The sequence below is a fragment of the Sitophilus oryzae genome, unplaced genomic scaffold (assembly GCF_002938485.1).
Source record: "Sitophilus oryzae breed Bouriz unplaced genomic scaffold, Soryzae_2.0 scaffold_1436_pilon_pilon, whole genome shotgun sequence".
Classification (NCBI taxonomy): Eukaryota; Metazoa; Arthropoda; class Insecta; order Coleoptera; family Curculionidae; genus Sitophilus; species Sitophilus oryzae.
The window spans coordinates 203,665-231,654 of NW_022146100.1; the positions used below are offsets into that span (position 1 = coordinate 203,665).

Here is a 27,990-nt window from a genome sequence, read left to right on the forward strand (position 1 = left end):
CAGATTTTTCGTAAACGATATCAAATATTTTTTCTAATTCGACAGTATGAAATAAATCAAGTTTGAAATTATTAGAATAAAATGTTTATTAAATTATTATTCTACTTACATATTATTATAAATATAAAAATATTTCGAACAAATGGGATAAATATACAAAAGTGTAATATAGCTTATTTTGAGGTGGACCTATTCCTATTCTCTGTATAAATTTGTACTGGTCATACTGTTAATTAATTTTTTATCGACTGGAAAATCATAACAGTTTTTGACTCCTATATATTCTTTGGCATAGAGAAGAGAAGCTGTGGTATCTGAATTTAATGACATTCTTTGATTTGTTTTTATTAAATTTAACTGAGAGAATTTCCTTTCTACATTAGCGGATGAAACTGGTAAGGAAAGAATACATTTCACAAAATTAACTAGTAAATTAAAAGCTAGTTCTCCATCACCCCTTTCCATTTTATGTACTTCCTGCCAAAATAATATAACATCGTTTGAAAGAGTATTTATGTCTTTGGTATTTCGCAGCAGGCGCCACTGGTTATCTAAATTTTGTAGATTTTCGGGCTGTATCAGATTGGGAAATAAAAGTGCTATTGGAACAAGTGACGAGACTGATCCAGATTTTATAATAGCAGGGTCGACAAAATCAAGTTTCTCTAAAACATTATTTTTTAAAGGAAACCGCTGTATTATTTGAGAACAACCTTCTGTATAAAAATCTAAGCATCTTAATCGAAAAAATGTTAATTGATCTTGTGAAATCGTGCTTTCGGAAATAGTTTTCATAACATTTCCCCCTAAATATATATCTTCGATAGCCAAAAAATTTTTAGGATTTTTATAGTCAATATTTTCAAGGGGGAGTATTTACGATGTAATTTCTTTTCAAAAAACAATCAAAAATACTTCTTAAAATATTAGTTACGTTTTTATAGATCAGGTGAATTTTTGGTGATTCTGATTGCATTTCTTTGTTTAAGTTTGTGAAAAATGGCAAGATAAAGTCTAAAAACTGTAAAAATAATTTTGTCGTAGGATCTCTCAGTTTTGTTAATATGTTTTCTGCAGCAAGTAGGTCATTTTGGCTGACAGCATCTGTAAAATATAACTGAAGAGCTCCGTACTGTTCAAGAATCCTGGATATAGCAGAATGAACAGAGAGCCAACGTGTTTGGGCAGGATGTAGAATTTTATGGGCTTTAACATCACAAAATTCCTGGAATTCTAAAAACTGCGAGGTTCTTTTAGGACTGGAACTAAAATAATTATATACATCACGTGTTAAGTCCTCTACAAACCGAGGCAATTTTTGGCAGGCATAGGAAGCGCATAAATGAAATGAGTGACAGATACATTTCATTACATATAATGCTGGAATATCTTTTTTTAGTAAACTCATTACGGAATGTTGGTGTCCCATTAACACATTCGCACCATCTGATGCAAATCCTATCAGATTTTGTTTATAGGGTATATCATTACTGGTAAAATATTCAACAATGTGATTATATAGTGTTAAAGCATCTGCTGAAGAAAGTTTTATTAATCCAAAAAAGTCATCCTTAATGTTATCGTCACGATAGCTTCTTACCACCATGCACATCTCCTTTTCGCATTTTCGATCAGTGGACTCATCCACGATTAAGGAAAACTTCACATTTCGGAGGTGTTGACGTAAAGTATCAAAGCCATGTTCCCCCAAAACATATTTTACTATAGATGTAGTCTTTGTTCTGCCGCAAGCCAAACCTTGCGCAATTTTCGAGTCGGGACATATTTTAGACACAATTTTAACCAAATGGTCCATTGTCGCGAACGGCAAATTGTGCTCGGCGATAAAAGCACTTAATCGTATTTCTCCTAAAAGTGATTTAAAAATAATATAAACTATCTCAAATTATAAATCAGCAATTACCGTTTTTAATGTCATCCTCAAGATTTTTTTTCATTGATGGTCCCGCTGTCATAAATCCCTCAAGAGTTTTCTGTTTTGAAATAGACTTAACGTTTTTTTCATGGTTTTTACTTGAACTGTGTTTAACTAATGCATCCTTTCCGCTGCTGACATTAATTTCTTTTCTGCAAGGCTTACATAAAGCATATTCTTTACCCTTTTCACTTTTAGTCAACCACCCTTTAAATCGTGGTGAACTTTCCCAACTTTCTTTGTAGCACTGTGCATATTTTTTCTTTTTTGCTGCTCCAGAAACGGATGTATCATTCACATCTGATGTGTCGGATTCAGAGCTCATGTTCAGTAAAATATTTTAACATTAAAAATAAAATCACTTAAGAAAACTAAACTGGACAACACTCAGATTCAAATTTCAAATGTCGCAACTCGCAACACACAAAAATGAAAATAATAAATCGCGTTGGGGAGTCCCCTCCCGGCATCAGCAATATAAATTGTATCGCCGCTGGTATTACTTAACGTGAAAACATAATCAACTGTGCTATATTATAAGTTTTCCAAAGTCAATTGGAATGGTTTGGGGCTCTAACTGCGGCATTGTCTTTGTCGGCGAGTCGGCGTCTTTGTCCGCATCCCTGGACTATAGAAAAGCAAATTAAGGGTCCCAAACCATTTCAACTGATTTACATGTTCCAACATCAAACTCCAAGCACGACTACGTAGAAATTTTTTTATATCGCAAATATATTAAATTCTTATAAAAATCAGTATTTAGAATTAGAATAAATTTTATTGTAGTATAGATTTTTTTTCGGTAGAAATTGAGCTAAAATCGGTAGATCGGTAGGTTACTCCTTAATTCGGTAGATCTACCGAAAAATCGGTAGATCTGGCAGCACTGCAGTTCCCCTTTCGCGCGTTAATTTAATTGACATGTTTTGACATGCAATAGACATGCAATTGAAATATATATGAAGCTAGGTTCATATATGTTCATATATAAATGTATCTAATGATTAAAATAAACCACATTCTCCCATATTTCTGGGAAGAGTAAATTATGCCTATTTTTTTTTTGAAAGTAGGAGATTTCGGACTTAACCAAATATTAAAAAAAAAAAATAAAAATGTCGATTTTGGTTAGTGTTTTCAAGTGTTTTGATGGTGTTTTCCATTGAATATCTAACATATTTGGAATGGGAAAATATTCTAGTGAATCTGATAATGAGAAACAAAGTAGCAAGTCATCAAAGGGCAGAGGAAGGCATAGGTAAGACATTTGTATTTCAATAGTTCCCTGTTTTCTTATTTATGTTTATAGATCATCATCCACCGACTCTTCTAGCTCGAGAAGTCGAACCAAAAAATCATCGAAAAAGTCAAGTCGTAGAACCAGAAGTAGAGAAAGATATATAAGATCGCGGTAATGTTGTCAGTATAGTTATAATTTACTTTTTGAAATTTACACCTTGTTTTTATCCAGACGGTCGAAAAGTCCTTCGTACTCTTCTAAATTGAAAAATCGAAGGTCGACTTCGAGGGAACGGTCAAAATATAAAAGGAGTTCGTCCAGAGATAGATATCGAAGATCAAAATCCAAGGAACGTTATCGTTCGAGACGTTCTTCATCCAGGACCTATATAAAGGAATATACGTCGAAATCGAAGAAGAGATCCTCATCAAGTTCTTCTAGTTCTAGTTCGGATAGAGATCGACAAAAAAGGGAGACAAAAAGCAAGTCAGAAAGTGGTTGGTATTCAATATGTTGTTTGTAATATTTTTAAATCCCAATTAATTTTAGCTACCAGTAAAAGTAAATCATCAATCAAAAAGGAAAGAAGTAAATCTCCAGTTACTACCCGGATTGACAGTAAAACGCTGGTAGAAATTAACGAGGATAAATTTGTTCCCAAAGAGTTTAGTTCAAGTAAATCGAACAAATTACCAGACAATATTGTTATAGACCTAAAGAAACAAACTATTAAAGTTCCAGAAGTTGAACAAGTAGAGCCTGACAGTATTTTTCATCACAATGTAAGTACAATATCGAATTATTAATAGGAATTAAATAAGTAATACTGTTTATTTTATAGTTATTTTTAAATGAAGAGACTCGAATGGAGAAATGGGCAAAGGAATTATATTCCTATCGCCAGAAAGCATTGCAGCAAAGTTTAAAGACAAATTAAAATCATGAATCGACTTGCAGTTGTATTTTTCCTTTCAGTGTTTAGTAGTGTTCTGTTTTACTTTTTAAATGTTTCTATTTTTGATATATTATGTGAAAAAGAAACGTGTCCTTTTTGCTATGGGAACAATTTTTGTAATGAATTAAAAATTCATACTTATTTAGATTATAGCAATGGCTGGTATCTTCTTTTTAATTTTATTAGTGTAAAAAATGTTTATTTTTCAAAATATAAGCAACAAAAAATAGTGATCAAAAAGCTAGCACAAAAATCTAGATTTCTAAAATTAAATAAGGATATTCTACAAATAAAAGGTAAACTAGTAAATGAAGATATTATAAAACTTCTAGGTAAAAACTCAAATCAGTTTCAAGTGTGTGATAGTGAAACTTCTAATCTTTTACTGAGTAGTTTAAATTCCCAAAATATTAACAATATTTGGACAATCTTTAAAATAAATCCTGAGCCGATATTGCTGGAACTTTTTAAACAAGAGAGCAAGTGGCCAGTTCCTAGATTTTATGGTGCCTGTGGACGATGTATTATTGTAGAAAATGGGGGAATACCTTTAGGGGAACTAGAATCATTGAATTGGTACGATCGTGCATATATTTCTTATCAATTGTTGGAACTTGCAGAACAGTTTACTTTTGGGCATGATTTATTCAGATTATATTTGACAGACATATCTCCAGATAATATTGTAGTGAATATGGATAATTTGAAAGTGAAATTTGTTGATTTAGAACATGGAATTTTGAAGAAAAAAAATTCAGTGGGTATGTAATAAAAATAAGGCTTTATTAATAAGTTTAAATAAACTTTTGGATTTATTAAATAGATTAACAATCTTTGAATGATAATAAACTTTACTATGCATATTTGTAAAATACAGGGTAGTTCACCACATACGACACGGAGTATTGTAGCTAAACGATGAGATTTTTACAAATTGTAAGTTTGGGGTTCGTTGAAGGACTATTAGAGCTACAATTTAAAAATATTTTTACAAGATACAGAGTGTCCCAAATAAATAAAAAATATCAAAGTTGTATTTTTTTAAATGGAACACCCTGTATATTATTAAATTTTTAGTTTCTACGATTAAAATAAAGGTAAATTTGATTAAGGTTTATTATACTTAAACCTTACCGTTATTGAAATATTTTCAATTTTGTGAAATTGCAGTAAAAATTTTAAAGCTTCATTTTTCCAAGGGTATCAATGTTTTTAATACTAAATATTTAATGAAGTTTATTTATTGATCCGTTATTGTGTTGCAATAATAAAAATAATACTACCTTATACAGAGTGTCTAAAAATTTATTTTAAATAATTATTAGCTTCAAACGGCAATAACTTCCTTAATTTAAATGGAATGCCCTGTATATTTTAGGAGAATCAGATGCACAATTAAATTGTCTATCAAATTGTATTATACCATTTCTTACCTATCCCTAAAAGTTTTTGTAGAAAATGCATTTTCTTATAATTTAGACCTCATTTATCAATATATCCATGGAATATTGACATTTTAGATTGTTTTTAAAGCAACAAATGTACAGACTAGTAATATTATCGTTTTTAGCAAAACGATAATATTACTAGCCCATTTGTATGCAAAAAGAAAACTATTTAAATCTTTATAAAAGAGTATACCATTAATTAAATATAACACCATTGTTTCCGCCCATATACTAATTAATTACATACTTAATTGTGTTCGTTAATAAATTATTATAAATAAATGTGGATTTGAGTCAGAAATCAATATAATAATAAGTATCAAATTAAAGTCTCTGTTGTTATAAATAAGCATTTATTAAAAAATGAAATATCATTTTTAAGGTGTTACTTTTTATCACACTGTCTAATGCCCATACAAAATTCAGTTTTTTAGTATTTGGAGCAATTATTATTAATCAATGCAAACAGTCAGTTAATGTAGTTTGAATACTGGATCATATTAATTGGTCCTCTTTAACAAATATTTGAACAGTTTTTTTTTATTTTTTAATGAAATAAACGAATTATATCGACAATATTAGTATCTGTACTCTTTAAAAATTTGATACATCTTTAAAAATAATCTAAAATGTCAATAGTCCATGGATATATTGATAAATAAGTTCTAAATTACAAGAAAATAAATTTTCTACGGAAACTTAAAGAGATAGGTAAAAAATGGTATAATATAATTTGATAGACAATTAAATTGTGCATCTGATTCTCGTAAAATATACAGGGTGTTCCATTTAAATTAAACAAGTTATTGCCGTTTGAAGCTAATAATTATTTAAAATAAATTTTTAGACACTCTGTATAAGGTAGTATTATTTTTATTATTGCAACACAATAACTGATCAGTAAATAAACTTCAGTAAATATTTAGTATTAAAAACTTTGATACCCTTGGAGAAATGAAGCCTTAAAATTTTTACTGCAATTTCACAAAATTGAAAATATTTCAAAAACGGTAAGGTTTAAGTATAATAAACCTTAATCAAATTTACCTTTATTTTAATCGTAGAAACTAAAAATGTAATAATATACAGGGCGTTCCATTTAAAAAAATACAACTTTGATATTTTTTACTTATTTGGGACACTCTGTGTCTTGTAAAATTATTTTTAAATTGTAGCTCTAATAGTCCTTCATCGAACCCAAAACTTACAATTTGTAAAAATCTCATCGTTTAGCTACAATACTCCGTGTCGTATGTGGTGAACAACCCTGTATAATCCCAAAAAAATTGTAAAATTTGACTAACGTATGTATTTTTTTTAATGCTGAACAACAATTTCGCACAGCGTTTATATGTTTTTAGATATATCGCATCACTATTCAAACCACGTATATGATGAAGATTATGCTTTTTCAGTTATAGAAATATGTAACAAAGATGTGAGTGACCACAACATTTATTCTGTATGCCATGTAAGTACATATATTTTGTTCTTTTAATACATTTTTATTATAATAGGAGCATTTATTGTTTGCACAGGAGCGCTTATTGTTTTTATTAGTTTTTTTTTCTGCCAATTCGTTCTTTAAATACCTGATTTTTTTTAAGAAATTTTGACAGTTTTTATCTAGTCACAGAGTTTGTATAACTAGTCAGAACTTTAAGCCACCCTGTATAATGACCACATGATTATTTTTATCAGCAGAGTTAACTCAGCATAAAGATACTTATAAAGAGTCATAGTTGTATTTTAATCTTAATCTTAATACACATTTTATTCTTGCAGTTATTATTATCTCGATCTGCACCTTATCCTATGATGAAAGGTGGTCTGCTTCATTCTCCTTCATCAACCTTAAACACCGAACATTTATTTAATTTTATCGATTTGTGTGTCTATTCTAAAGAGAAAATATCTCGGTTTACTTTAAGTGTAAATATAAAAGACGCTATAAGAACTTTATTGATTGATAGCGGTTTTAAATATGATGTATAGATACAGCGGTGGCCAAAAGTATCGAAACTTTTTACTTTTTAAAATATCACAGAAATTATTGCTATGCTTAAACTCTCAGGAATATAAATGAACAGCTTATCAGTAAATAAAAGTATTCCAAAAATTACACAGCGAAAAAAATCTGTTTAGCAGTTTTTGTAGGAGAACAATGGATTTCTTGTGGCCAAAAGTATGGAAACCATAAATAAATACATATATAAACATCATGCCCAAGTCTAAATATTTCTCTACGGATTTAAAAAATAAAATAGTTGAATTATACAAGAGCGGTTATAAACAAATTCAAATAAGTAAAAATTTAAACATTTTAAAAGGCACCGTTTCGAAAATAATTCGTAAATTTAATAAAACAGGGAACGTTTCGACAGCTTTTAAGTCAGGAAGACCAAGAAAGTTGTGCAACAGGACAATGAAAGTAATGAAGAGAATATCAATGGGAGATCCAAGAAAAACATCCACAGACATTTCTCGAGAAATGGGTGAAAGGGGAATATCGGTGTCTGCACCATTAATATCAAAGAAAAATAGGATGGCCCGCTTTAAATTTGCTCAAGATCATCTCACCTGGTCTTATCAGAAATGGAATACTGTACTGTTTAGCGACGAAAGCAAGTTTCAACTGTTTGGTAGTGACGAGAGACGTTATGTCCGAAGACCAAAAGGTACACGGTACAGCCATAATTACCAGATGCCCACAGTAAAACATGGGGGTGGGAGTATAATGGTATGGGGGTGTTTTTCTCGCTCAGGTGTTGTTCCTCTTGTTAAAATTGATGGAATAATGGACCGTTTTTTGTACAAAGACATATTGGAGAATAATATGCTGCCTCATGCTGATGAAGAAATGCCACTCAGATGGTTGTTCCAGCAAGACAATGATCCCAAGCACAAATCTCGGTTTGTTCAAAATTGGTTAAATGAACATAATGTTCCACTAATGGATTGGCCCTCACAGACTCCGGATCTTAACCCCATAGAAAATTTATGGGACCATTTAGATAGCAAAATTCGAAGCCATTCTATTTCAAATAAAAATGAATTATGAGAAGTGCTAAAAACTGAATGGGCGGCCACTTCCAGTAAAAATTGTACGAGATTGATCGATTCGATGCCACGAAGATGTAGAGAAGTAATTAATTCAAAGGGATATTCCACTAAATATTAGTAATTTTTATATTATCTTGAATTTTAATAAACATTCTTCTTAAGTTTCCATACTTTTGACCAAGAAAATATTCATAATTTTTTATATATTTTTTGATAGCTGTAATTTTTTATTTAAATGTATTAGGTTTTGTAGGAAATTATTTGTAGGTCACGATTATATAAGTCGTTTTATTTCATATTTTAATTTCTCAGCATAAATGACAAATTAAAAAAGTTTCCATACTTTTGGCCACCACTGTATATACTGCAGCTTATTCAGCACCAGCTTGTCAACTTCGCTTGTTTATGAATACCGGCATTTTTCGTACACATGCTAGTTTTCAGAGCAACGATAGTCACGATAGTTTTTATAAACGGAGCTGTAATGGAACTCCAACTTGTTACATAACATAAGATAAATGAATATCGTGGTAGGTATGCAGCGCTCCATACAAATGACCGTAGATGACAGGCTGGTTATTGATAGGCTGTGACTATACAATAAAAAAAATGGCGTTGCAATTGCCTTTAAAACAAAAATCAATGATAATTTCTGTAGGGCCAACCTCTATGTATATTATTTGACGTGTCGAAAGTTGACATTTAAATGAAAAAACTTAAAAGTATAGGTATACGTTAATCGTTTGGACGCAAATCTATTCAGTTTTTTGAAAACTGTTTTTTATGTCAATTTTTAATAAAGATAATATACAGGGTGTTTCAAAACAAATGCGAAAAACTTCAGGGGGTGATTCCTTGTTCAAAATAAGGGTAGTTTGCTTCATAAACGTTGGGTCAAAAGTCAACCATTAGGGAGATATTGCGGTACAAAGATGGCGGAAAAATAATGTTTTTATTTTTTATCTTGAAAACGAAAAGAGATAGACTAATAAAATTTTATGGAAGCATTACTGTTATGGAAACACACTTTCTGGTAATTTTTTCACTTTTTTAAAATGAGTGGAAGGGGTTGAAATAAACTACCCCTATTATTCTTGTTAACGAAATTTAAAGAAAAATCTTATCAAACACATGCAAATGCTTTAATTTGGATAGTTTAGTTTGTTTAGAAACTTTTTTACCTCGATTCCATCTATCTCTTTTCGTTTTCAAGATAAAAAATAAAAACATTATTTTTCCGCCATCTTTGTACCGCGATATCTCCCTAATGGTTGACTTTTGACCCAACGTTTATAAAGCAAACTACCCTTTATTTTGAACAAGGAATCACCCCCTGAAGTTTTTCGCATTTGTTTTGAAACACCCTGTATAGTGGTCGGTGCGACAGCCTAAGAAATGTTTATATCAAATATATACTCTATGCTTGGAAAAAATTGCGCCAAGTTAACTTAGATATGACGATCGACGGCATTTTATATAGAAAATTATATGGTAATCGCCATTTCCAAGTTATTTTGCCTCTTTTTTTTCAATCATTTGGTAGTTAGCAAAATAAAACACTAAATCACCACAATACACCAAAACACTTTTACACTGGACGCGCGTGTATCGCCAACCATGTTAGCATCATCAGCAGATGACTAAAACTAAAAGTTTTAATCATCAGTAAGTGTTTTGGTGTATTGTGGTGATTTAGTGTTTTATTTTGCTGTGTATCACCAAAAGTTCCAACCCCCAACTGTAATCATATGGTAGTTTCATTGTAAGTATTGTATTTATGTGACAATATTCCCAGAATATTGTGTTATGTACAGGGTGACGCACCTCATTCGCCTCGGTTGTAAAACAAAATATTATATGGGTATAGTCTGTCCAACGAGAAGATCCCTTGACAGTGATAGATGTGTCTGTCATTTTAATTTCAAAGTAGTTTATTTTATTTTACAAAGAAATAAGTTGGTACAACTGGAACGCATAGCAGGATATATTTAAAATTTGATTGACAAGATGACAAGTGATTACTTCAAAATATTGTGAAAAAAACTGTATAAAACTGAAAAAATGTAATCGAGTTATTTTATTTAATAAAAACGGTATGTGTTAATACAAAACAAACAAGAACAAGACACTACATACCAAAAAAATATAAAAAGAACTATTATTTACTTTCAAGCTTTATGAAACTACCCGCATTTATGATTATATTTATCAATATAACTTATGTACAAATACAAATTTGTAATATTCCACAGGAATAAATAAAACAACATAGGTAAATAAAACAAACTATTTTATTAATAATAACACCTACCAAATTTTATACCTTAAAGGTTGATTAATTAACTTTAATCTTAATTTTTTAAACCAGTACCTTTTGACATTATTTTTCTGCAGTACTAAAATCCATTATTTACCTATCGTGTGATGTCGATATTTTACAGCTACTCCAGTTTTTAGTATGTGTTTAGTTTGATCCTTCTACCATATACGAGATGCACTTATCTACGACGAAATAGTATACAAACTTTATCGATGGCAACTTCATTGGTGTATAAGACTTTCTGCCTGGGCAGCGAGTATTAACCATAAACTGTGCTCTGGGTCTACAGTTAATTTTCACTCGATTTTCCTCCACTTGACTTCAAAAGACACAAAACACACGTAATAATACGAATCAAAATGCATCATCTTCCAAAACGCAGGGTATTTAACAAAAGTTGACACAAAATTATAACCTATAATTTGGCAAGACTTTGACAAGCGTCAAAAATGACAAAAATCTAAAGGCGAGTTCATACGCATCGGCGTCCGTTTGTCGTTCATCGTTCCGTCAAACCAATAAAATTGAAATACGATCTGTCATTTTTTAAATAAACCAATAAAACTGGTTAAAAACAATAAGACACGACGCATGACGGATTTATATTTAAACCCATCCATAGATAACTTAAAAATTATTAGAAACTTTTTTTAGTAAAATAAATAGATTGGTATGGGACGTCATCTGCTTTTCTTCTGTCATCGTCTGTCGAAATCTTACCTGAGAAAAAAAACAGAGTATATATGTGGGGAGGCAATGTGCACAATTTAAAATTATTTTGAAATCTACAGGATGTTTCAGAATTAAGATCCATACTAAAGTAATATTTTTTTTTGTTACGGAACATCCGGTATTTTATTTCATTTTTGGATTCTTGGGCCCAAAAGAGAGATTTATTATTAGGGTTAAATATATTTAAAATCTTTGGTTTTTGAGATATTTAAAGGTATTTAAAAATGCATGCTACAATAGAATAGATTATTAACACCCTGTACATTGCTTTTCAGAATTAATTCTGGCGCTGACTTTTAAGCCAGAGGAATAAACTTTACCGAAAAATTTAATTGCTTCGTTTAATGTTTACAGGGATATCAAAAATTGCTGGTCTATTTTAAATATATATTTTACATAAAAACTTCGTTATTTCAAATACAACACTCTGTATTTTTTAAATAAATGCTCTTTTAAACTATATTAAGGTTTCCTATAACCTATCTAGCTCAGATTTTTAATAAAGAGCAATTTATGTAAAATAAATATTTAAAATAGATCAGCAATTTTTGATACCCCTGTATACATTAAACGAAGCAATTAAATTTTTCAGTCAAGTCTATTTCTCTATAAAAGTCAGCACAAGAATTAATTCTGAAAAGCTATGTACAGGGTGTTAATAATCTATTATATAATATTATATATATAATACCTTTTTTGGGTTCAAGAATCCAAAAATGAAATAAAATACCGGGTGTTCCATAAGAAAAAAATATAACTTTGGTATGGATTTTAGTTCTGAAACACCCTGTATATTTCAAAATAATTTTAAATTGTGCACATTGCCTTCCCACATATAGGTACCCATAAAATATTTTGTTTCTACATCTTTCTGTTTTCGTATAACCAACCGAGGCGAATGAGGTGCGTCACCCTGTATATATTTGTAGTTCCTACTAAATAACATGGATATAAGAATTTACAAATCATTGATATGCACAAGCAGTTACTTTATAATCCTTTATAAAGTAACTGCTTGTGCATATCAATGATTTGTAAATTCATTGATATGCACACATTTTTCTCGATATACAGTGTGATCGAGAAAAAACGGCGTCAGCGATGGCTATGGAATGAGGATTGCTGTCATTTTATATGTAAATTTATATGGGAAATGTCATGATACAAAGAATACAAGGTATGATATTGCGCAGGTTGGTCGCTACGTCACAGGTGATAAACGGCACCATTGGTCGGCAAGCTCTGCGCGCCAATTTCAAATTGTCAAACAGATTGTGTCATCTGTGAAATTTGATTGTGTCAAAATGTGAAAATAATTTTTCAAATGTCAAGCTCGATGTCAAAACATAACTTTTGGGGTTATGTCCTAATTCTTCCCTATTTTAGGTCTTTTTTTATTAGTGGCAATTAAACAATATGGATATTTTTTTGTATGGCGTATGACGTCACAGGTGGTATGCGCAAACTTAACGAAATTGGAGCCGCTATCGATCATACCTTGTTTTCTTTGTACCATGGGGAAATGTCATCGCTGTTCATTTCCCAGCCAACTGGACGCCGTTTTTTTTTTCGATCAGACGGTACTTTTTTCATTTAATGTAGTAGTACAATATTTAAGAAGGACTATTTGTTAAGTAAATGGTGAATTAAATTGACTATTGAGATACTAAGTTAAACCCATTACTTTGTTATAAAATTTCAAATTTGTACATATCTTTATAAAAGTGTATTTTCAATAAATTATTTCAAACAAGTGATTATTATTATTATTTTAATAACGTTTTATCTAGTACCACCTAGGACCCTCTAGTTCCTGTTAATGTAAATACTTATTTATACAAGGTGTTTTAAAAAACATGTGCCATCTCTCGTGGGGAGATTCCTCACGTAAAAATAAGATTTATTTTTCATATCAACATAGATCCGATTCTGCTTTGTTTCGTAGCTACAGGGTGTTAAAGTCTTAATAATTTTTCGATTTGTTATAATTTTCTTTCAAGTACTTCTAGTGATTCGAATGACTCTACCTTGAGGGTAAAAGTTACTATAAGTGCTATATACAGGGTGGCCCATCGAAAACGTTCCGTAAGACATAACGGCCAGGGTAATTTTTTTTTCAGAAAATTCAGAAACACGTCAATTTTGTTTGTGAGGGGGACAACTTTTGCCCCAAAGCCTCTAAGCGAGGGTGTCATCCCCCAATTTTTTTCAAATGGGAAGGGGGGTCAAGTAATACCGCAATGAAAAGGGTTTTCTATTCTCTAGAGGGGGTTGTACTGGGGGACAGTACCCCCCCCTGACGCTTGACGAGATACGAGAATTGAAATAGTCATTGACTATGAAAGGATTTTTCTTAATTAATATCCGACATATAAGAACACTTTGTATGCTTTTAATTATGGTGATTTATCGTTTATAATATGTTCGACCTAATTAAAAGCATACATAGTGTTCTTATTGGCCAGGACAGATTAGTGGGGTTAACTCTAATCAATATCCATAAAGATATTGAAATAAATGTTGATGCTGTTATTGATAGGTTTTCCAAACAGCGTACTAGAAAACTTGATTTTGTTTTGTAGTTTTATTTACAGTTTTTATAGTTTTTTTTTGATAGTTTAGAGTTTTTTATTTATAGTTTATAGAAAATTAACTAATAAACGTCGTTGTTTCATTTTTGTTTTTGTTATTTACAAATCTATATTTTAATTTTTGTGTTATGTTTTTATATCTTTTTGAAGACAAAAAAATCGCCGTCGTATTAATTCGACAAAAAAATTCCGACGGTGATTTTTTTTGCGACTTAATCATAGTACCACCCCCATAGCATACACCTATCTACGCCCCTGACAGATACACCAATAAAGTTACTATCAATAAAGTTCGTATACCATCTCGTCGTAGATAAGTGCATCTCGAATATGGTAGAAGGACCATACTCTAAACACATACTAAAAACTGGAGTAGCTGTAAAATATCGACATCACACGATAGGTAAATAATGGATTTTAGTACTGTAGAAAAAATAATGTCAAAAGGTACTGATTTAAAAAACTTAAGATTAAAGTTAATTAATCAATCTGTGAGGTATAAAATTTGGTAAGTGTTATTATTAATAAAATAGTTTGTTTTATTTATGTTGTTTTATTTATTCCTGCGGAATATTACAAATTTGTATTTGTACATAAGTTATATTGATAAATATAATCATAAATGCGGGAAGTTTCATAAAGCTTGAAAGTAAGAAATAGTTCTTTTTTATATTTTTTGGTATTTGGTGTCTTGTTTTTGTTTGTTTTGTATTAACACATACCGTTTTTTATTAAATAAATTAACTCGATTACATTTTTTTAGTTTGATATAGTTTTTCTCACAATATTTTGAAGTTACTTGTCAGTCAAATTTTAAATACATATATTAATTTCCTGCTATGAGTTCCAGTTGTACCAACTTATTTCTTTGTAAAATAAAATAAACTACTTTGAAATTAAAATGACAGACACATCTATCACTGTCAAGGATCTTCTCGTTGGACAGACTATAGATAGCTGTTCTGTGACTTATGCGTTGAAGTTCTTCTCAATATCGTTAAACTTTTTAACAATTATGGTGTACTCACTTGCAGAAAAAGTGGAAATAATCGAACTTTATTTTAAAAATAAGGAATGTGGCAATAGGGTTGCGCAGATATTCAATGAACGCCATCCTGGCAAACACCTTTATGGCAAAATTGTTCGCGAGTTAGTAGCAAAATTTCGCGAAACTGATTCTGTTATGAATAAAAAGAGGCAGAAGGAAAATCCTGTAGTAAAAGAAGCTATGGAGGTATTCGTATTGGGCCAAGTTGTCATGGATAGTACGCTGAGTACAAGAAAATTAGCCAATGAGACCGGCGCACTGTGGTCAATTTTGTCAAATTAGCCGGAAAAAAATATTAGTGAAAATTACTAAACTTTGATTAATAACTATATCCGATTTTATATGTTAGGTATCATAAAATTACATTAATAATATAATTAATAAGAACAGGTCGTATACAGGGTGTATAATAATTAAAAACTTGGAAAAGTTTCGTTATCTTTTATTTTAAATAGATTTTGGTCGCGATCATTTGCATATGTTAGATATTTAAAAATTATCATTTTATAAGAATAATACTAAGGATCATACAGATTTTGCTAACAGTTGCTTTTAAAAAGTCAACAACCTCCAAGCGTTTAATATGGACAATACGTCCTAAAAAATGGCCTGGACTTAACAGACGGACTAGGACGGTAAATTTGTAGGTTTGGTCAAGTTGTCTAATGGTTTAACTATCAACTTAACTTTATTTAAAACTGAAACCTCATAAGACTTTTTTCTGCTAGATCATTAAAAAAATGTATATTCTAATAATTTAAAAAAAATCTAACCATATCAAAATTATTTACTCATATTTAATATTCAACAGAAGAACATTAATGTCAAAAAACTTACCAACAACAATTGCCCTTTCTATTTTAGATAGTATTAATGACATATAACTTTTTGCACGGAATACGCAAATTAAAAACTTTATTCATGTGCAAATAACAAGATTATTTAGTTTAATTTGTCAACTATACTACATTTTCAATCAAAATAACAGTAAATTCGCAACGACCTTTGACATAATTGCTAATCTTTGAATAAGAAGACTAAGGAAGGAGCATAATGCTATCCATGTATTCATGCATGGTGGGCGGAAAAAGCACTCTAGGGTGGGGATCCTTGACAGTTCTGTTTGACGATTCATTTGAGACATTTGAATTTGATTTGAAATTTTGTGGATTTGTCAGTCTTTACGGAGCTTATTTTATGTTATTTATTATTTATTCTACTACTGATAGTTGTATAAAGGTAGTAAATCTAGATGGAAATTGTGGCAGAATTTAAATTAACAGTGACACTATCGCGATTTATCGAAAAAGACTCTAAAATAGTTGGTTGTGTAGCGTGCGGTAGATCTCGGCAAAAATCGAGTGAAATAATGGAACAACGTTTCGCTAGTAAGTGACTATATAATATACATACGTGTAGTAAACCGATCATTTATGAAATTCACTTAAATTAACTAATTATATATTTTTCTTGCATTTTAGCTTTTATTTCTTCTTCTTCTTCTTCTTTTTTAATGATGGCTCTGCTACAAGGCAACCGCCAGCTCAATTTGGGAGTGACCAAGATGTTGACTGGCTCTAAACCATATCAAGGCCACTGATTCTTATCTGAGTAAAATGTATAATGGGTAAATTTTAATATAACTAACTTCTATGAAGGTAACCTGTGACCTGTGACTGTAAAATGTTATTATTATTATTTATTAAATATATAAATGACGCGCTGAAAGGAAGATTATATCACACACAAAGGCACATAGGATAGAGGTCACACAAACAGACTGCATTCGGAAACTGAAACAAAAAGAAAATAAAAAATAGAAAGTTGAGCATTATAATTTAATTCTATTAATGTTAAAAAATATCATAATAGTTTCTATTAATTTTTCACTTGGCTTAGACAAAACTGTAAATATTGATAGTGGAGTAGGAAAATTCATTTCAATAAATTTTTGATATAAATCCAAATTAAACAAAAAATTTATAGGACATTCTAAAAAGATCTGATTTAGGTCTTCAACAGAGCCACACTCACAGAATGGATCTTCCTTCACTTTAATTTTATATAAATGGTTTTTTTTTTAAGCAATGGCCTGTACGCATGCTAATTAACGTTGTAATATGTCTTCTATCTATATACTGGAAATTTTTAAACCATTGTTTATCTGGGAAGATTGTTTGTATATTAAAATACACATTGATATAATTCCTTCCATACGAGATTTCCAATTTTCCTTATAATTACACAAAATATCAGTTTTAATTGAATTAAAAATATCTATTGAATCCATCTCCATAGATTTCGGAATATTTAAATCTTTTCCAATATTAGCCAACAAATCTGCCTCTGTATTTCCCAAGATATTGGAATGACCTGGAATCCAGGCAATCCTGATGTCAAAACCATTAGAATTTGCTAAACAAATTAAACGTTTGGTTCTTAAGGTCCAATAATCAGCAGATGCTTTAAAGAGATTTTTACTAATTTTTTGAAAGCTTTTATTTATTACTTGTCAAAGATTAGATGTCAAAGAATTTAGATACGTTAATTTGACTTACCTGCTTCAGTAGCGTATCGGATGTTTGTGTTAATAAATACTTATTATAACTTATCTATTTTTATTAGAATTATATATTTTTATAACGATTTTAATAACTACCAACATTTATTCACAACGTAAAATAAAACAACAAATTATTGAGTCTACCCTACATCATAGTTTTACATTTTTTAAATAAAATTAGAACGACACTGATAAACCGGAATTTAAGTCGGCCATATTTGAGGCCCATCGCGTTGTACCTTAGATTTTTGATATGCTCCTTCCTTAGTCTTCTTATTCAAAGTTGCTAATGAAATGTTCTTAGCAACTATTTCAAAGCCTACTTATGGAGTTTTTCACGCCGCTTAGCTTCATCAGATTTTTTAAATTTTCCTGTTAATTTTTGAAAATTGACCACAGTGCGGCGTGAACGAATGGCGAATTATAATAATTTCCTATTTAATGTTTGTTTTTCGGATGAGTGTACTTTTTTTTTGAACGGTGTAGTTAATCGGCACAACTGTCGGTACTGGGCTGAGGACAACCCCAGGGTTTTTCACGAGGTGCACACACAAAACCCTCAGAAATTGAACGTATGGGCTGGTATTTTTGGAAATTCTATTGTGGGTCAGTTTAACGATATTGAGAAGAACTTCAATGCACAAGTCACAGAACAGCTATCTAGCAACTACCGCACCTGATCGTTCAACCTTGTGGCAACTGATAAAATGCGTAAACATCTAGAAATAATAAGAAAAAACCTCAAATTGGTGGAAGGAATTTATGCTTATTATTTACTCTGATAAATTATAAATAAACTTTTCAAATTTCAATCCTTCATATTTTCTCAATGACTGGACCGATTTTCAAAAACGAAGAGGGAAAGTATAGAGAATATAAAGCTCTTCTCATTTGCGGTGCCACTTGACCCCCCTTCCCATTTGAAAAAAGTTGGGGGATGACACCCCCGCTTAGAGGGTTGAAGATTTTGCAATCATTTTTGGAGCAAAAGTTGTCCCCCTCACAAACAAAATTGACGTGTTTTTGGATTTTTTGAAAAAAGAAATACCCTGGCCGTTATGCCTTGCGGAACGTTTTCGATGGGCCACCCTGTATATTTATAGGTGACTATTGGTACAAATTTTATTAAAGAATTTGTTAAGTTAGTTAAATTTTATATTTATCAGTTGCATTAAAATAATAAACTAGCGTTAATTGTGTAACAAAAACATGTAAATTGCTAAAATCGTTTCACGAAATTGACCATTTATTGTTTTTCGCGAGGTATGATGTCAATAGCCATAATCGAATTTGTCCTAATCCTTTTGTGGGCGATCGCTGAGATCCTATACAAAATAATGAGATTACGGAAGCCATTGAAGTTCGTATATAAACAGTAGTCTTATTTCCGTTCTTTCAAATTGGTTTCGAAAGCCTTTAAAGGAAAAATATCTATAGTTTATTAAAAGAACGTTGACAAAATGGTGTTCAATTTTAAAGTTTTCAAAAAACAGTCGCCCAACGGCAAGCTCACGATTTATTTGGGCAAACGTGATTTCGTGGATTACATTTCAGCCGTTGAACCAATAGGTAAGAAGTAAATTTTTAATACAAGGTTTAAGCCTATTTACTAACTAAGGTAAAGAGGTTCTGGTTAAAATTCCTTAGGTTGTTATTAAAAAAACGGTTGTATAGGGTCTTGCGTAATATTTCACAAAATCCCTTTAAAATTTTGACTATTTGGCAAACGCGCATATTAAGGTAACCGGAAAAAGTTTTAAAATACTTTAAATACAAAAAAATGCACATTTTTTAATTCGCTATCTAACAAAGAAATAATATACAAGGTGTTCCATTAAAAAAAGAAGAATAATTATTTTACATTATTATAAAGTTTGGCATAGAATTTCAAACACCCTGTATGGTTTAATATTACGATATTTACAGGAAAGTAAGTACAGACCAACTACACTAAATACCTAGCATAATTTTGATTTCAGGATTTTTCTTGGATTTTTAATAACTTTTTTAAAAAGGCTGAAAAAATGTATTATTTATTCAAAACGTATTTAATAATATTTTAGGATTACATATGTAAAGTGATCAGAAAGGAAGCCAAAAAATATAATATACAGGGTGTTTCATTTAAAAAAACATCGCAATCCACTCACACTTTTTTCAGCCACCCTGGAGAAGTTAAAATATTTTCCTGAAATACATTCTAAAGGTGCGTCCAGACTTGAGTATTTTAACACGAATGTCCCCGAGCCGAACCGAACGCGCCAAATGTTTTCCGAGCAGTGTCTGTAAATCGGAATTGCTCATAAGTATTTGTTCTGCTCGTTCGGGTTAAAATGCTCAAGTCTGGACCTTAATACATATATACACTATTGCCGGACTTTGTATAGTAAGGGATGCAGAGTAATGCAGTGTCTTCATGGTTTCCTTGCTTCAGAAATTGATTGATTTAACACTGTGTAATTAAAAAATAACATCCAAACGAGGAAACCGTGAAGTAAAACTAATCTATTTTTATCACGAGTTCATATATATTTTATAGATGGCGTAGTGGTTGTCGACGAAGAATACAAAGATAGAAAAGTATTCGGCCAAATAATATGTAGTTTTCGATACGGCCGTGAAGAGGATGAAGTGATGGGACTGAACTTTCAAAAGGATCTAACACTTACTTCCGAACAAATATATCCTCCATCGGAAAAGGACAATCCTACGAAATTGCAGGAGAGGCTAGTAAGAAAATTGGGAAGCAACGCTTATCCGTTTTGTTTCACTCTGCCACCTAGTGCGCCTGCTTCAGTAACCTTACAACCAGGTATATAATAATAATAAATAATAAATAACGCTTTGTTGTACAAAAAGCCAAAATAGCTTCATCGACAAAGCATTTACAAAACAGACAAAAGAACAAAAAATATACAAATAATAAAAAATATCATACAATAATACAAATCATATAATTAAAAAAAATTTGTCATTACAATTACAAATAGAACATACATGGATATTGCAGAACACAAAAAAGGTGTATCAATAAAATTTTAAAATAGGAAAATTGTAAATGGATATAATCATTTATGTTAAAATATTAAAACTAGACTTTTAACCAGTGTGTGAGATGATCAAAATTTTAAAATTCAAAATTGTTCATGATTAAACATCAACAAAAAAGTCGTTTACCGCATATAGGTATATACCGCATATAAACTTTCCAGTAAGTATGATTTCAGAGCTTTGCAAAATGCGGGAAAGAATGAAAACTACTTGATATTCAAAGGCCTTTAACTAGTTCTGAGCTCGGGGATGGCAGATACAGATCGCGCTCCGCATTCCTAAGTGGATAGTTGTGAGATGGCCTTTCGGGAATAGCAGATATGTGCTTGCGGATTAAGCAAACGGATTCAAAAACGAATAAAGAAGGAAGAGTCAGTATTTTGAAATTTTTAAAGAAATTCTGGCAGTGAGTTCTACTGCTCAGTCCCAATAAATATCGAACTGCTCTCTTTTGAAGTTTGAAAATACGATCAAATTTTGTCGCGCAGCAAGTACCCCAGAATAGAAGGGCATAACGAAGATGCGACTCAAAAAGGGCATAATAGACTATTCTAGAGGTTGATAAGTTAAGTTCCTTAGAAACTGATCTTAGCGCAAAACCTGCAGCGCTTAGTTTCTTTGATAAAGCTTCGATAACGATGTGCACTTTAACGAGTTGTCTACAACAAATCCTAAGAATTTCATCCACAGAGTCCACGACGTCAATAGTGGTGTTATACTTTTATATGACAAAACTTTAGTTTTTGGTAGGTTGAGGCATAGGAGATTAGGATCGTACTAAGATTTAATGGTGCGTAAATCACTTGATAAAATTTTAAGAAAAAATAAATAAATTAGTAAATTTTCAAGAAATTAAAAAATTAAACAAGATTTTATGTCTAACTGCTTATGACGTGAACTATTCCTCGACAGCCATTTTGGAGGGAAATATGGTAATGGTTTGGCTAAAACGAAAAACATTTATCGTAGATATTTATTACAGGGTGGCCTCAATTGTATTGGGAAACTTCGGCAATATATTCTACAGATAAAAATAAGTAAAAAAGTTTGTATACATGTATGTCCTAAATTGCTTAGTTTAGTAGATACAGGGTGATTACAGATTTAGTTTTTACTTTGACGGCTTTCCAGCCCCCCTCTAAAAAAATCCAAGGACCGCATTATCATTAAACTTTTCGATCAAACATTACCAATTTAGTTTATTTATTAATTAGGTTTGGACGATGAAGGCCAACCTTGCGGTGTCTACTATTACGTAAAACTGTTTGTTGGGGAAAATGATACTGATAGAACCCACAAGCGCAGCACTGTGTCCATGGCAATAAGAAAAATCCAATACGCCCCTTCTAAACAGGGAAAACAACCGTGTACCATTGTCAGAAAGGATTTTATGATGAGTCCTGGCGAACTAGAATTGGAAGTTAACCTAGATAAACAGGTAGGTGAAATTGAATCTTTATACTTGGCCCGTCTTTTGGGATTTATTAAAAATAAATGAATGAAATTAGGATGGATACGTACATTGTGGTCTTCACTAGAACTTCTTCAAACTTTATTTCATATTAATATTTAAATGATTATTTTCAGTTGTATCATCATGGAGAAAAAATAGCTGTAAATATCGTGGTCAGAAACAACAGTAACAAAGTGGTGAAAAAGATCAAAGCTATGGTTCAGCAAGGAGTTGACGTGGTTTTGTTTCAGAACGGACAGTACAGAAGTACAGTAGCGCACGTAGAAACTCAGTGAGTGAATCATTCAAACTAATTTAATGATGTTTACATGTAGTTGTTAATTCAGTAAAGTCTGTCCAGCGAGTGAAGGGACGATATTAAGAGACGAGGTCGAAAAATTGACAGAAATTAGTCTATATCAAGTATACTCTAAAGATAAGGATAGTTCGATTCCTATCTTCCTGCACTGTCAGTTTTTTTACGTCATCTAGTGACCGAGTTGAAGTTGGCGCTAAAAATTTTAGACAGTGACAGTAATTTTTGCATTTGACGGACTAGCGCACAGTGCGTTGGAAGATAAATTTAGCGGGACAAAAGCGTTTGGTTAGAAATAAGCCAAAAAATGTGTACTGATAAGAATAAATAGTAGACATTCCAATTGATACAAAAATGCATGAATATTCTTTGTATTTCGATACATTTTTATCAACCAAATTTGGTCGTTTTCTGCTCAACAAGGCAGAAATCATACGAAAACAAAATATTTACAAGTGCTTATACATTTTATTAGAAAGCCAAATTATGTTGAAGATTGACAAAGATATGTACTTTTCTACTGTACGTATATTATTTGTTAAAATCCTTCGTGCCTTTGTTCTGCAGATATCAAACTTTCACTTTTTTTTCAAATATCAATATATTGAATGATGTAGATTTTTTGAGTTACCAATAGTTACCAACACAGGTAGTCACAGTCACAGGGAGTTCAAGCTTAACAGGTGAATGCCCAAAAAGATTCATTTCAATCGGATAGTATAAAAACAAAACAACTCCATCAAAAGGCACTGAGTTTAAAAAATTGTCTTAGATACTTACTATATATGAATTTACAATTACCGAGTGTTAAAATTAAAACTAAAATATCTATCTTATTTATTATTTTCAAAATAAAATATAATTTTTTAAAATAAATTATAGAGGGTGTCACAAGATTACAAATTAATTTAAAAAAAAAACTGCTAAAGAGTTTTTTAATATCATAATTTTATGTATTTGGCAATAGTTTACAATACGGTTTTTGTGTGTCATGTACGAATAATATCATAGTTTTATTATCTTGTATTTAATTATTAATAAATTAAGTTGTTAATAAATAAATAAATTTAACCATATAGTTGCTATATATTAGACCATTTACTACGTTCTTAGATTTTAAGTCCCAAACATTGCTCTTGAGATTTTGTCCCGCTAGAATAACCATCCGCCGCACTGTGGAGCGCTGGTCAGCGCGTGACGTAGCATTCCAAGGCGACTACGACAGCGGCGATTTGATGCGATCGAACAGTCCTTTAGAATATATACAGTCCTTGAGTCTATATTCCGTTGCAAAACCAGGCGAACCAGACCGGTAAACTATGTTAAAGAGCGGTTCCTGAAAAACATCGGTTTGATACGGAACGGTTTGGTAAAATACTGGAAACGTCAAATGTTGACGTTTTCTAAATTTCAATAGGTCTATCATAAAATTTATCTTTTATGCATTTTTAATATACCTATTCTCTGCTTTTACGTTTACTTCTTCTTTTCAATGGAGTTTAATATTGAAAAGTACTTTATTAATAAACTGTTAAACTCGTTAGACAGCTCAAGTGAAGATTTGCAGGTCCAATATGAAAACAGATCAATAATAAATAAACAAAACTAATCGATATTTACATTTTTATAGCTTACAAAACATTCACGATTACTTGTTGTCTTGTTTTTCATGTTTTCTTTAAATGTTCCTGACTTTAAGAAACAATGGCTACATATTACAAGTTTAAATGTTCCTTAAAAGTCATTCTATTTAGTTAATGAAATTTATTTACCTTTACTGCCTACCTCCATTGCTTTTGGATGTAAATACAAGATATTATTACAAATGTGTCACTTTCAGGTATTTGTCAACTGTCACTTTCAGGTATTTTCTCGCTGGACAGACTATGGGGCTTTTTTGTATTCAGGCTTGTATCATTCAAATTTAATTTTTTGTGTATTCCTTAATTGTAACCTCAGTGCACACTTTTTCATTTATACCTTTTTTTGTACCTAAAACACTGTCTTTAGAGCGGTAATATTTTAGGATTCCAACATTTCCACATTTTGCCTTTTAGTTATGTTGCCTATAATTTTAGGGAAGGATGCCCTATTAATCCTGGATCGACTCTTCAAAAAGTATTTTACTTGCTTCCTCTTTTATCCTCCAACAAGGATCGTAGAGGAATAGCTCTCGATGGACAAATTAAAAAGCAAGACACTGATTTAGCTTCAACTACCCTGTAAGTAATATAATTACAATGACCGGTCCGTAGTGTAAAGATTTCTTTTAATACAGTTTAGCTTCGCCAGATCAAAGAGACGCATTTGGAATAATTGTGTCGTATGCGGTTAAAGTCAAGTTATATCTTGGTGCTCTTGGTGGGGAATTGGCAGCAGAATTACCGTTCGTGCTGATGCATCCTAAGGTAATTGTTTTTAAAATAGTTTGGATTAAATATAACTAAATCACACCGATATAGTTCCTACTTCCTCAAACGTATCTTTTCTTCCCCAAGTAGCATTTTCACGACTTGCGACCACATGTTTACTAAACACAACGTTGGATTAGTTACAAAAAATAGTTAGCTCCCTACTTTGGGTTTTAAAATAAATTTAAACGTTTTTATAACGTTGTGCCGACGTTGGACTAGTACTACAGCAAAGTAGAAGCTTCTGCGACGTCGAATAAACGTTGTCTTGTAACCTTTTTTGCTTAAGTGATCTTTAGGTGATTTGGACAACGTAGTTACAACGTTGGGCAATATAGAGTTTTCCGACGTCAGTTTCAGGACCTATTCCAACGTTATGCAAACGTCGTCTGTTTTACTAATTCCAACGTTGTTTAGATTTCCTTATTCTTACGTTGGTAGGACGTCGAGTCACTACCTTTTTGCAAGTGTATTGAACCGTAACCTTAAATCTTAAATTTTCACTTCATTGTTCTGTTCAGTCAGACAGTTCAGTGCTGTTTATGTTTTTATAAAAAAATACTTAATTAAAATGGGACATAAGAAAGGTACATATAAAACTAAATTTAAAAATACATCGACATATATTACCGATAGTTTATCCACTCCCTCGTTTATTTATTATAGAGGGCGGCACAAGCTAGACTCTAGGATGACTAAATTAGGCAATCTTGCGACTAGTATACTACCTGTTACGGCCGAACTGCGACTTTATTAGTCCAGTATGCGACTACTCGAACTACTCCATCTTAATCTCCAAAACAACAAAGTGAAAGCCGCCATGTTGTTAAATAAGAAAATGTTTCGTTCCTAAAATAGCAATTCCTGCTTTTTGAATACATTAACTTGAAATATTTGACCCTAAAAAACACGCGGAAACAATTTTTTCGACTGCGGATAAATTATTCTCATTTTACTAAAAAAAAATTCAAGAAAATTTTTAAAACTTCTTTAATTTTAAAGCCCATTAGTATTTTTCAAAGTAGAAACAATACATTTATCAATAAAGTTGTTTGCGTTTAACTTTTTTGCCTTGGGTAACGAGTTACAGAGTCGGTTAAAGTGTTTCAATAATTATGCTCTTCAAACATCCTCCACACTTAAATACTTTTGTTTTGTTTTCCTTCACTGCCATCTGACTTATGTCTCTTAACTAAATCATAAAAATAATATTTTTACTATAATTATCCCAATTTAGGATAAAGCGCGACTTAGACGCCATATTAGTTTTGTATTTCTGTGAATTAGGATTTTAAACAACGTTGCAGTTTGTACTAAATTAGGCTTCGAGTCAACGTCGGTATCCAACGTCGTTTCGACCCAAAAATTATTCTCCAAACTAGTGCAGACTAGGGTTGGCACGAGGTTGTGCCGACGTTGCACCCCGACGTTTGGTCGCGTGACACAACGTTGTCCCGACGTCCAAATGCTGCTTGGGTCGTTTCGATATTTCACATCTAAATTAATCAAAACGAATTAGGGATCACATATACAGGGTGTCATTGAAATGGTGTAAAAAAAGACAGATCGGTGTGCAGAAGTACGTAGAAACCGCGGAGGACACATACATTATTAGAAAAAAAAATATTTCCGTTGACAATTAAGATAAAAATTGTTTAGCATTGATTTCGATACGTATTGTTTTCATTCATAACGTAATAAAAATACAATTTTGAGCAGTTTGACAACTTTTTCGTCATGAACACTAAGGTACATACATACACTACATTCAAATTTAATTCCTAAGGAACATATTGCTAAGTTTATATGTTTAAATAAATAAGTATATTTTTTTTGTTTAAACGATAATAATTATCAAAATGATCCCTAATTCGTTTTGACTAGTTTAGTATAGCTAAGGATGAATTTGGTACAAAAACTTTTTTCTGATTCTCTGTTTCACTATTTTTATTATAATGTCTGATATTATTTTCAGCCAAATGCAAAAGGTAAGCTAATTCAAGCGGACAGTCAAGCAGATGTTGAAATGTTCAGACAGGACACTGTAGTCGCTGAGCCTGAAGCAGAAGGGGAAAAGTTTGAATAACTCTACGCAATTGATTTGTTCAACTTCAGTCTAGGATTAGTCCTGAATTCGCTAGAAATTGAATTGAGCATGTCATTTTGTTACAAGTGATAAATTAAGAAATAGATGTATAAATAATTATTTTAACGGGTGATTTTTTTAAATCTGATGTAAATATATTCTGAGGTATAGCCAGAAATGTAAGTCCATAATACCTACTAGAATGTGTCCAGCAAGAAAATATACCGAGTGGTGCATCGTCGTTGGAAACATAGGAAATCCCATACAAATTTTGAACTGTCCAGATATTGACTTCTCTACTGATTTCATAGCGAAGTCGTAAATACATTTTTTTAAGCTCTACGTTTGGTAAACACACATGCCAAGTTTGAACATTTTTGGACAAGCCAATTTTAAATAATTTGAGAAAAACTAAATCGATTTTTTAATTAAAACTGAATAGGTAACAATCAATCACCAGTCAAAAACCGACATAACTTGTCAGTGTCATTTTCAAACGTAACTTTGGCTGTATTCCGTTGCAAAACCAGGCGAATCAGATCGGTAAACTACGGTAAAGAGCGGTTCCTGAAAAACATCGGTTTGATCAAGGATACTATAGAGATAAGGATAGTTCGATTCCTATCTTCCTGCACTGTTAGTTTTTTTACGTCATCTACTGACCGAGTTGAAGTTGGCGCTAAAGATTTTAGACAGTGACAGTTATTTTTGCATTTGACGGACGAGCGCACAGTGCGTTGGAAGATAAATTTAGCGGGACAAAAGCGTTTGGTTAGA

The 27,990-nt window shown here is 31.4% G+C and overlaps 3 protein-coding genes across 6 annotated transcripts; 2 read left to right on the plus strand and 1 right to left on the minus strand.

Moving 5' to 3' along the window:
* Positions 1-85: 85 nt before the first annotated feature.
* On the minus strand, positions 86-2,501 carry LOC115876388. Its single transcript, XM_030892144.1, has 3 exons — positions 1,925-2,501; positions 892-1,869; positions 86-647 (listed from the first exon to the last, which is right to left on the minus strand). The coding sequence occupies exons 1-3, from the start codon at positions 2,259-2,261 to the stop codon at positions 196-198; spliced, it is 1,767 nt and encodes a 588-aa protein (XP_030748004.1). The 5' UTR covers positions 2,262-2,501; the 3' UTR covers positions 86-195.
* A 383-nt stretch (positions 2,502-2,884) lies between these two features.
* Positions 2,885-4,246, plus strand: LOC115876387 (probable splicing factor, arginine/serine-rich 7). 3 transcript variants are annotated; one of them, XM_030892143.1, is made up of 5 exons: positions 2,885-3,194; positions 3,270-3,347; positions 3,408-3,673; positions 3,726-3,958; positions 4,018-4,246. In XM_030892143.1, the coding sequence occupies exons 1-5, from the start codon at positions 3,121-3,123 to the stop codon at positions 4,111-4,113; spliced, it is 747 nt and encodes a 248-aa protein (XP_030748003.1). In that variant the 5' UTR covers positions 2,885-3,120; the 3' UTR covers positions 4,114-4,246. The 3 variants fall into 3 exon arrangements, with proteins under 3 accessions (XP_030748003.1, XP_030748001.1, XP_030748002.1); XM_030892141.1 differs by having other exon boundaries at positions 2,894-3,194; positions 3,246-3,347; XM_030892142.1 differs by having other exon boundaries at positions 2,900-3,194; positions 3,246-3,347; positions 3,408-3,670; positions 4,018-4,126.
* A 2,712-nt stretch (positions 4,247-6,958) lies between these two features.
* LOC115876386 (arrestin homolog) lies at positions 6,959-27,330 on the plus strand. 2 transcript variants are annotated; one of them, XM_030892140.1, is made up of 7 exons: positions 6,959-7,050; positions 20,436-20,708; positions 22,162-22,385; positions 22,535-22,692; positions 24,795-24,938; positions 24,995-25,124; positions 27,103-27,330. In XM_030892140.1, the coding sequence occupies exons 1-7, from the start codon at positions 7,044-7,046 to the stop codon at positions 27,211-27,213; spliced, it is 1,047 nt and encodes a 348-aa protein (XP_030748000.1). In that variant the 5' UTR covers positions 6,959-7,043; the 3' UTR covers positions 27,214-27,330. The 2 variants fall into 2 exon arrangements, with proteins under 2 accessions (XP_030748000.1, XP_030747999.1); XM_030892139.1 differs by lacking the exon at positions 6,959-7,050 and adding an exon at positions 19,027-19,465.
* Positions 27,331-27,990: the final 660 nt, after the last annotated feature.

Excerpts from the sequence above, each read along its gene's own strand:
- LOC115876388 (XM_030892144.1), bottom strand. The coding sequence starts at position 2,261 with ATGAGCTCTGAATCCGACACATCAGATGTGAATGATACATCCGTTTCT. Across the intron at positions 1,870-1,924 it reads TGAGGATGACATTAAAAACG|GAGAAATACGATTAAGTGCT; the intron begins GTAATTGCTGAT and ends AATCACTTTTAG. Across the intron at positions 648-891 it reads TTTTGATTGTTTTTTGAAAA|ACCCTGCTATTATAAAATCT; the intron begins GAAATTACATCG and ends TTGATTTTGTCG.
- LOC115876387 (XM_030892141.1), top strand. The coding sequence starts at position 3,121 with ATGGGAAAATATTCTAGTGAATCTGATAATGAGAAACAAAGTAGCAAG. Across the intron at positions 3,195-3,245 it reads AAGGGCAGAGGAAGGCATAG|ATCATCATCCACCGACTCTT; the intron begins GTAAGACATTTG and ends TTATGTTTATAG. Across the intron at positions 3,674-3,725 it reads AAAAAGCAAGTCAGAAAGTG|CTACCAGTAAAAGTAAATCA; the intron begins GTTGGTATTCAA and ends AATTAATTTTAG.
- LOC115876386 (XM_030892139.1), top strand. The coding sequence starts at position 19,357 with ATGGTGTTCAATTTTAAAGTTTTCAAAAAACAGTCGCCCAACGGCAAG. Across the intron at positions 22,693-24,794 it reads GTAGCGCACGTAGAAACTCA|GGAAGGATGCCCTATTAATC; the intron begins GTGAGTGAATCA and ends CTATAATTTTAG. Across the intron at positions 25,125-27,102 it reads TCGTGCTGATGCATCCTAAG|CCAAATGCAAAAGGTAAGCT; the intron begins GTAATTGTTTTT and ends TATTATTTTCAG.